Genomic DNA, 9590 nt, shown 5'->3' with positions numbered 1-9590 from the left:
AGTCCTGGCTCCCAGCCCCCACCTTCCTCCCAGAGCCGGGAGAGAACCCAGGAGTCCTGGCTCCCAGCCCCCCCTTCCTCCCAGAGCCGGGGCAGAACCCAGGCGTCCGGCTGCTCACGCAGGCTCCCTACAGCTCAGCGCCCTCTAGTGTCCGAACTGGGGCTGGGACTTGAGCGGGCCCTGCCTATGGGGGGGGGGGGGGGCGCTGTGGTCTCTGGCTCCCCCTGCTGGTCAGACACAGACATGCAGGGATCTCGAAGCGGGGGCGGGGCGAGGAGCAGAGCTGCAGGACACCTGGGTTCCCTTCCTGGCCCAGCTGCCGCCATCTCCTCCCTGGGCCCTGCCTCAGTTTCCCTGGCTGGGAAAGGGGAACGATGATCTGTCAGAGTGAGCTCCTTGGGGGGGGCGATCTGGGATCATTACCAGTAGTTGATCATTAATGACTCTTTTATTATCCCAGGAACAGCGGGACAGCAGCTCCCTCGTGGGTTGGGGGCCCTGGAGCCCCCCAGCCCAGCCCTGGGGTCACCCCGGCAGCCCCCCGGCAGCGGCCAGCCGGGCCTGGTAGCGCCGGCGCAGCTCCTCCATCTTCGCGGCTGGAACAGAAACAATTCACGTCAGTTCAGCAGCTGCCCCCGAGCCCCGCCCGGACGCCTGGGTTCTCTGCCTGCTCTGGGGCAACTTACGCAGCGTCGCTGGGGGGCCGTGTCTCCGCTCCGCCGTCTGCACCGCCTGCTCCGAGGTGTCGCTCAGCTGGGCCACCGCCTGCAGCCCCTGGGGGAGGCTCTGGGGGTGAGACCCTGGCCCCATGGACCCTCCCCTTCCACCCCCGGGACTTCGCAGCCCCCCCACCCGCCTGGAGGGGGACCCATAGAGACCACGCCCCTTCCCCTGTAGCTCCGCCCCCATATTGCTGTCAAAGGGCCCCGCCCCAGGGGCGTGGCTAGCGCATCCCCACCCCCCTCAGTACCTGGGTGCAGAGCGTGAGGGCCTGGTGCAGCTGCTGGGCCAGGGGCCCACAGGGGCTGAGCTGTGGGGCGGGGCCGCGGCCGCAGTGTTCCCGCAGCTCCGTCTCGTACACCTGCCCGAAGGCCCCCATCAGCTGGTGCGAGTCGCAGGCCGCCAGCGCCAGGGTCTGCAGGGCCAGGCCAGGGGCCAGGGGCTCCGCGCCCCCCCGCAGGGCGGAGCTCTGTGGGGAACGGGGGTCAGTCCGGGTGCCCCACAGGGCTCCCTTGGCCAGCAGAGAACCCAGGAGTCCTGGCTCCCAGCCCCCCTCCCCTCCAGGAGCCGGGGAGAGAACCCAGGAGTCCTGGCTCCCAGCCCCCCTGCTCCAACCCACCAGCCCCTACTCCCCTCCTAGAACTGGGGAGAGAACCCAGGAGTCCTGGCTCCCAGCCCCCCTGCTCCAACCCACCAGCCCCTACTCCCCTCCTAGAACTGGGGAGAGAACCCAGGAGTCCTGGCTCCCAGCCTCCCTCCCCTCCCAGAGCCGGGGAGAGAACCCAGGAGTCCTGGCTCCCAGCCCCGCTCCCCTCCCAGAGCCGGGGAGAGAACCCAGGAGTCCTGGCTCCCAGCCCCCCTGCTCCAACCCACCAGCCCCTACTCCCCTCCTAGAACTGGGGAGAGAACCCAGGAGTCCTGGCTCCCAGCCTCCCTCCCCTCCCGGAGCCGGGGAGAGAACCCAGGCGTCCTGGTTCTGAGTCCCTACGGTTCCCCCAGAAGTCTCGGCTCCCCCCCCAGCGAGCCCACCTCTGCGCTCAGCCGCTCCAGTGAGGCGTTCGCCTCCTCCAGGGTCCTGGAGAGCTCAGCCAGCATCTTCCCACTGGATCTCCCTGACAGCCGGCTCCTTCGGAGAAACGGGGGGTGGTTACAGCACGCAGCAGGGAGCCCGGACGCCTGGGTTCTCTGCCCAGCTCAGGGAGGGGAGCGGGGGCTGGTGCGTTAGAGCAGGGGGCGCTGGGAGCCAGGACTCCTGGGTTCTCTGCCCAGCTCAGGGAGGGGAGCGGGGGCTGGTGGGTCAGAGCAGGGGGGGCTGGGAGCCAGGACGCCTGGGGTCTCTCCCCGGCTCTGGGAGGGGAATGGGGGCTGGTGGGTCAGAGCAGGGGGGGCTGGGAGCCAGGACTCCTGGGTTCTCTCCCGGCTCTGGGAGGGAAGTGGGGGCTGGGGGGTTAGAGCAGGGGGGGCTGGGAGCCCGGACTCCTGGGTTCTCTCCCCACCTCTGGGAGAGGAAGTGGCAGAGAGGAAATCTCCATGGAGCAGGATGGGGGCAGGGCCCAGCCTTGGCTGGGGGGGGGGGTCTGTGAAGGGGACAAACCTCGTGGGGGGGGCTGGCTCCTCCAGCAGCAGGGGCTTGATGTCGGCGGTGCAGGGGGGCAGGGTGGGGGCCAGCAAGGCCGACAAACTGGGGCTGGAGAAGACCTCGCGCAGGAACTCCTCATTCCTCCTCGCGGCCCCCCGGAGCGACTCCGCCCTGCTGCAGGGACAGGCAGGGTCAGCCAGGACTCCTGGGGTCCCTCCCTGGCTCGGGGCGGGGGGGCTGGGAGCCAGGACTCCTGGGGTCCCTCCCTGGCTCGGGCGGGGGCTGGGAGCCAGGACTCCTGGGGCGGGGGGGCTGGGAGCCAGGACTCCTGGGGTCCCTCCCTGGCTCGGGCAGGGGCTGGGAGCCAGGACTCCGGGGTCGGGGGGGGCTGGGAGCCAGGACTCCTGGGGTCCCTCCTGGCTCGGGGCAGGGGTCGGAGCGGGGGTCGGGAGCCAGGACTCCTGGGGTCCCTCCTGGCTCGGGCGGGGCTGGGAGCCAGGACTCCTGGGGTCCCTCCTGGCTCGGGGCAGGGGTCGGAGCGGGGGTCGGGAGCCAGGACTCCTGGGTCCCTCCTGGCTCGGGCGGGGGCTGGGAGCCAGGACTCCTGGGGTCCCTCCCGGGCTCGGGGCAGGGGGGTCGGAGCGGGGGGGGGGCGGGAGCCAGGACTCCTGGGTTCCCTCCTGGCTCGGGCGGGGGCTGGGAGCCAGGACTCCTGGGTTCCCTCCTGGCTCGGGGCGGGGTCGGAGCGGGGGTCGGGAGCCAGGACTCCTGGGTTCCCTCCTGGCTCGGGCGGGGGTTGGGAGCCAGGATTCCTGGGTTCCCTCCCTGGCTCGGGCGGGGGTCGGGAGCCAGGACTCCTGGGTTCCCTCCTGGCTCGGGCAGGGGGTCGGAGCGGGGGATCGGGAGCCAGGACTCCTGGGTTCCCTCCTGGCTCGGGCGGGGGTCGGAGCGGGGCTGGGAGCCAGGACTCCTGGGGTCCCTCCTGGCTCGGGCAGGGGCTGGGAGCCAGGACTCCTGGGTTCCCTCCTGGCTCGGGCGGGGGTCGGAGCGGGGGCCGGGAGCCAGGACTCCTGGGTTCCCTCCTGGCTCGGGCGGGGTTGGGAGCCAGGATTCTGGGTTCCCTCCTGGCTCGGGACGGGGGTCAGAGCGGGGTCGGGAGCCAGGACTCCTGGGTTCCTCCTGGCTCGGGCGGGGGTCGGAGCAGGGGCTGGGAGCCAGGACTCCTGGGTTCCCTCCTGGCTCGGGCGGGGTTGGAGCGGGGGCTGGGAGCCAGGACTCCTGGGTTCCCTCCTGGCTCGGGGCGGGGGTCGGGGCGGGGGCTGGGAGCCAGGACTCCTGGGTTCTCTCCCGGCTCTGTGAGGGTAGTGGGAGCTGGTGGGTCAGAGAAGGGGGGGCTGGGAACCCGAACGCCTGGGTTCTCTCCTGGCTGTGGGGGGGAGGGGGGGCTCGCAGCACAGCACCCCCTAGCGCCCAGCACTGCCTGCCAGAGGAGAGCCCCGCCCAGACACCCCCCAGAGCTTGCAGCACGCAGGCCCCCTGGACCTGGAGGTGGTCGAGTCCCCAGAGTCCGTCCCAGTGATGGCGTCCAGGTACCGGATCACATCCAGCAGCTGCTCCATGAACCGGAGCTGCCGCTCGGCACTGGCCTCTCCCTGCAGAGAGATGGTGGTGAGAGCGCCCCCTGCAGCTCGCTGCTACGCCACCCCCCTCCCCTCCCAGAGCCGGGAGAGCCCAGGCGTCCGGGCTCCCAGCCCCCATCCCCTCCCGGAGCCGGGAGAGAACCCAGGCGTCCGGGCTCCCAGCCCCCATCCCCTCCCGGAGCCGGGAGAGAACCCAGGCGTCCGGGCTCCCAGCCCCCCTCCCCTCCCAGAGCCGGGAGAGAACCCAGGCGTCCGGGCTCCCAGGCCCCCTCCCCTCCCATCCCGGGAGAGAACCCAGGCGTCCGGGCTCCCAGCCCCCTCCCCTCCCGGAGCCGGGAGAGAACCCAGGCCTCCGGGCACCCAGCCCCCCTCCCCTCCCAGAGCCGGGAGAGAACCCAGGCATCCGGGCGCCCAGCCCCCGCTCCCCTCCCAGAGCTGGGAGAGAACCCAGGCATCCGGGCTCCCAGCCCACCATGCTCTAACCCACCAGCGGCCCCCCCCCCGCCCCCGAGCCGGGGAAAACCCAGGCGTCCGGGCTCCCAGGCCCCCTCCCCTCCCAGAGCCGGGAGAGAACCCAGGCGTCCGGGCTATCCTAGACTCCAACACCTTAATGAGATCGAGCTCGTCGGATCGACACAGCAGCAGGTCGGAGCCCAGTTTGGCCATTTCTGTCAGGAGAGAACAGAGCCAGTGAAACCCTCACGCTGGGACGCCCCTGCCCCTGGTGGTAAAATCCAGAGCAGGGGGCTGGGAGCCAGGACTCCTGGGTTCTCTCCCGGCTCTGGGAGGGGAGTGGGGGCTGGGGGGTTAGGGCTGGGAGCCAGGACTCCTGGGTTCTCTCCCAGCTCTGGGAGGGGAGTGGGGCTGGGGGTTAGAGGGGGCTGGGAGCCTGACTCCTGGGTTCTCTCCCGGCTCTGGGAGGAGTGGGGCTGGGGGTTAGAGCTGGGGGCTGGGAGCCAGGACTCCTGGGTTCTCTCCCCAGCTCTGGGAGGGGAGGGGGGGCTGGTGGTTAGAGCAGGGGGTGGCGCTGGGAGCCCGGACTCCTGAGTTCTTTCCCGGCTTTGGGAGGGGAGGGGAGTGGGGTCTCTGGGGGCTTGGAGGGGGGTCAGCCCTCGTACGTGGACAGCTCTGGGTTCAGCTGGACACACCTTGAGTTTTCTCCTCCGTCTGCGAGTCCGTGAGGGTGGCGAATTGGTCTCGGAGGGGGGGGTTCGCACTGGGGGCCAGGGTGAGAAAGCGTCACCGCAGGAGCCAGGCTGATGTGCCCAGCTCTGGGGAATTCACCCCCCCGCTTCGCCCAGGGCCATAATTGGGTCCCGGGGGGGCTAAGGGGGGGTCAGAGGGGGCACTAGGGGGTCCTGGGGCGCTGGGGGTCCAGTACCGGGCACTGGGGGCGCTGGGGGTCTCGGGGTCCGTACCGGGCACTGGGGCGCTGGGGGTCAGTACCGGGCACTGGGGCGCTGGGGGTTTCGGGGGTCAGTACCGGGCACTGGGGGCGCTAGGGGGTCCTGGGCGCTAAGGGGGCCACGGGCACTGGGGCGCTGGGGGTCGGTACCGGGCACTGGGGGTGCAGGGGTCTCGGGGGTCGGTACTGGGCACTGGGGCGCTAGGGGTCCCGGGCGCTAAGGGGCGCTGGGAGGTCCGGTACCGGGCACTGGGGCGCTGGGGTCCTGGGGCCCTAAGGGGCGCTGGGGTCAGTACCGGGCACTGGGGGCACTAGGGGTCTCGGGGCTCCGGTATCGGGTACTGGGGCGCTAGGGGTCCCGGGGCGCTGGGGGCGCTGGGGGTCTGGTACTGGGCACTGGGGCGCTAGGGGTCCTGGGGCGCTAAGGGGGCTCTGGGGCCGGGTACCGGGCACTGGGGGCGCTGGGGTCCCGGGGCGCTAAGGGGGCGCTGGGGGTCGGTACCGGGCACTGGGGCGCTGGGGGCGCTGGGGGTCCGTACCGGGCACTGGGGCGCTGGGGTCTCTGGGGCCCTGGGCACTGGGGGCGCTGGGGTCCTGGGGCGCTAAGGGGGCGCTGGGGGTCTGGTACCGGGCACTGGGGTGTTAGGGGTCCTGGGGCCCTAAGGGGGCTCTGGGGCCGGGTACGGGCACTGGGGGCGCTAGGGGTCCCGGGGGCGCTAAGGGGGCTCTGGGGTCTGGTACCGGGCACTGGGGGCGCTAGGGGTCCTGGGGCCCTAAGGGGGCTCTGGGGGCTGGTACCGGGCACTGGGGCGCTGGGGGTCCTGGGGCGCTAAGGGGGCTCTGGGGGCCGGGTACCGGGCACTGGGGGCGCTAGGGGTCCCGGGGCTCTGGGGGTCGGTACCAGGCACTGGGGTGCAGGGGTCTGGGGGGGGTACCGGGCACTGGGGCGCTAGGGGTCCTGGGGCCCTAAGGGGGGCGCTGGGGGGGTCGGGTACCAGGCACTGGGGGTGCTGGGGGTCCTGGGGCGCTAAGGGGGCTCTGGGGGTCTGGTACCGGGCACTGGGGCGCTAGGGGTCTCCGGGCACTGGGGGCGCTAGGGGTCCTGGGGCGCTAAGGGGGCCGGGCACTGGGGGCGCTAGGGGTCCCGGGGGGCACTAGGGGTCCGGTACCGGGCACTGGGGCGCTAGGGGTCCTGGGGCCCTAAGGGGGCACTGGGGGGGTCCGGTACCGGGCGCAGAGCCAGGCCAGCAGCTCCAGGCGCTGGGCCGAGGGGGCGCAGAGGAGCCCCAGGGCCGCCCCAGGCTCGGGCAGGAAAACTCCGTCCAGCAGGGGGCAGCGCAGCTCCTGGGGGGACACAGGGGGTCAGATGGCTCCCCCCCTCCACGGCACAATGGTTCCGCCCGCCTGCCCCCCCCGTGTGATCCTCCCGCCCAGCACCCCGACAACCCTCCTCGGCACAATGGTCTCACCCAGGTGCGATGGTCCCGCCCGGCGCCCCCCGCCCCCGCCGGGTCGCTGCTCCCGCCCGGCGCCCCCCTCCCCCCGGAGGTGGGATGGTCCCGCCCGGCGCCCCCCTCCCCCTCCGGGTTGATGGTCCCGCCCGGCGCCCCCCTCCCCCAACGGGACGAGGGTCCCGCCCGGCACCTCCCCGGAGGTTTGATGGTCCCGCCCGGCGCCCCCCTCCCCCTCCGGGTCGATGGTCCCGCCCGGCACCCCCCTCCCCCCGGAGGGTTGATGGTTCCGCCCGGCCCCCCCCACCCCCACCGGGTCGATTGTCCCGCCCGGCACCCCTCCTCCGGGTCGATGGTCCGCCCGGCACCCCCTCCCCAGAGGTTTGATGGTCCCGCCCGGCGCCCCCCTCCCCCTCCGGGTCGATGGTCCCGCCCGGCACCCCCCTCCCCCCGGAGGTTTGATGGTTCCGCCCGGCGCCCCCCTCCCCCTCCGGGTCGATGGTCCCGCCCGGCGCCCCCCTCCCCCCGGGAGGTTTGATGGTCCCGCCCGGCGCCCCCCTCCCCCTCCGGGTGCGATGGTCCCGCTCGGTACCTTCAGTTGCTCATACACGGAGGCTGCCGCGAGCGCTGCCATCTTTCCCGCAGCCCGCGTAGCGCTGAGCCCCGCTCCAATTGGCCAGCGCAGCTGCCACTCACACTGACCTGCAGCGCTCATTGGCTGATGACGTCACGAAAGCCACGCCCCCTTTCTTATCCCGCTCCACTGTGCAGAGAGGGGTGGGGCCGGATGAAGGGGCGGGGCCGAGTTAAGGTTACCGGCGCGGGATAAGGGGGCGGAGCCGGGTGATGGGGCGGGGCCGGGTTATGGTTACCGGCGGGGGGGTAAGGGGCCGGGGCCGGGTTAAGGTTACCGGCGGGGGGTAAGGGGGCGGAGCCGGGTTAAGGTTACCGGCGGGGTAAGGGGGCGGGGCCGGGTGACGGGGCGGGGCCGGGTTAAGGTTACCGGCGGGGGTAAGGGGGCGGGGCCGGGTGAAGGGGCGGGGCCGGGTTAAGGTTACCGGCGCGAGGTAAGGGGGCGGGGCCGGGTGAAGGGGCGGGGCCGGGTTAAGGTTACCGGCGGGTTACCGGCGCGGGGTAAGGGGGCCGGGTTAATGTTACCGGCGCGGGTAAGGGCGGGGCCGGGTTAAGGTTACCGGCGGGGTAAGGGGGCGGAGCCGGGTGAAGGGGCGGGGCCGGGTTAAGGTTACCGGCGCGGGGTAAGGGGGCGGGGCCGGGTTAAGGTTACCGGCGCGGGGTAAGGGGGCGGGGCCGGGTTAAGGTTACCCGCGCGGGGTAAGGGCGGGGCCGGGTTAAGGTTAGGGGTGGCGTTATTAGCAGGGCGCAGAATCCGCAGCATGGGGGGGGGGGCTGTGCCAGGCAGCTCTGGCCGGGGGGGGCCGGTCCCTGGGCTCAGCGGAAGCAGCGTTTCCTCTGCTCACAAAGGCAGGAAGCCGGAGGCGCTGCAGGATGGGGGCACTGGGGGGGCCTGTGGCTCTTCCAGGCTGGATGGGAAGTCAGGGGAGATTTGGCCAGGGGAGAGCGCCCCCCGCCGAGCCCCCCAGCGCCCAGCCCTGCCCGCCAGGGGAGAGCTCTCCCTGCCCCCCCGCCAAGCCCCCCAGCGCCCAGCCCTGCCCGCCAGGGGAGAGCTCCCCCTGCCCCCGCCGAGCCCCAGCGCCCAGCCCTGCCCGCCAGGAGAGCTCCCCTGCCCCCGCCAAGCCCCCAGCGCCCAGCCCTGCCCGCCAGGAGAGCTCCCCTGCCCCCGCCAAGCCCCCAGCGCCCAGCCCTGCCCGCCAGGAGAGCTCCCCTGCCCCCGCCGAGCCCCCAGCGCCCAGCCCTGCCCGCCAGGAGAGCTCCCTGCCCCCGCCGAGCCCCAAGCGCCCAGCCCTGCCCGCCAGGAGAGCTCCCCTGCCCCCGCCGAGCCCCCAGCGCCCAGCCCTGCCCGCCAGGAGAGCTCCCTGCCCCCGCCGAGCCCCCAGCGCCCAGCCCTGCCCGCCAGGAGAGCTCCCCTGCCCCGCCGAGCCCCCAGCCGGTGCCCCCAGCGCCCCGCCCGGCGCGCCAGGGGAGAGCGCCCCCTGCCCCCCCGCCGAGCCCCCAAGCGCCCCGCCCTGCCCGCCAGGGGCGAGCTCCCCCGGCCCCCCGCCCAGCCCCCCAGCGCCCAGCCCTGCCCGCCAGGGAGAGCTCGCCCTACCCCGCCGACCCCCAGCGCCCAGCCCTGCCCGCCAGGAGAGCTCGCCCTACCCCCCCGCCGACCCCCCCGCACCCAGCCCTGCCCGCCAGGGGAGAGCTCCCCCTGCCCCTCCGCCGAGCCCCCCAGTGCCCAGCCCTGCCCGCCAGGGCAAATCTCACAGTTCGGCTCCCCCAGCTCCGGACGCAGCTGGCTGCGCAGGGGAAGGGCGGTGCTGGGAAGGGAAGCTGCAGGATGGATGGGGATGGGGAGCTGCTCAGGGAAGGGAGAAAAGGCCTGATACAGGTTCCCTCCCCCAGGGCAGGCTCCAGGGACTGAGCGCAGCCCCCCAGCTTGATCCCCACTCACAGCCAAGGCCCAGCGAGAAACTGGCCATGGCCTCTGCTAGGGGAAAAGTGAGGTTCTGACCCACCAGCCCCACTCTGCTCCCGGAGCCAGGAGAGAACCCAGGAGTCCTGGCTCCCAGCCCCCCTGCTGTAACCACTAGCCCCCACTCCTCTCCCAGAGCCGGGGAGAGAACCCAGGAGTCCTGGCTCCCAGCCCCCCTGCTCTAACCACCAGCCCCCACTCC

General features: G+C 73.1%; 1 protein-coding gene across 1 annotated transcript; it reads right to left on the bottom strand.

Moving 5' to 3' along the window:
* Window positions 1–244: 244 nt before the first annotated feature.
* On the bottom strand, window positions 245–9462 carry HAUS7 (HAUS augmin like complex subunit 7). Its single transcript, XM_039510326.1, has 10 exons — window positions 9181–9462; window positions 7388–7558; window positions 6557–6688; window positions 5088–5172; window positions 4546–4607; window positions 3842–3951; window positions 2315–2473; window positions 1750–1846; window positions 971–1189; window positions 245–774 (listed from the first exon to the last, which is right to left on the bottom strand). The coding sequence occupies exons 2-10, from the start codon at window positions 7508–7510 to the stop codon at window positions 613–615; spliced, it is 1149 nt and encodes a 382-aa protein (XP_039366260.1). The 5' UTR covers window positions 7511–7558; window positions 9181–9462; the 3' UTR covers window positions 245–612.
* Between the last annotated feature and the right edge of the window lie 128 nt (window positions 9463–9590).

The sequence above is a fragment of the Mauremys reevesii genome, linkage group 22 (genome assembly GCF_016161935.1).
Source record: "Mauremys reevesii isolate NIE-2019 linkage group 22, ASM1616193v1, whole genome shotgun sequence".
Classification (NCBI taxonomy): Eukaryota; Metazoa; Chordata; order Testudines; family Geoemydidae; genus Mauremys; species Mauremys reevesii.
The sequence above is the reverse complement of the archived record's forward strand: the minus strand, read 5'-3'. Positions and strand labels throughout refer to the sequence as shown.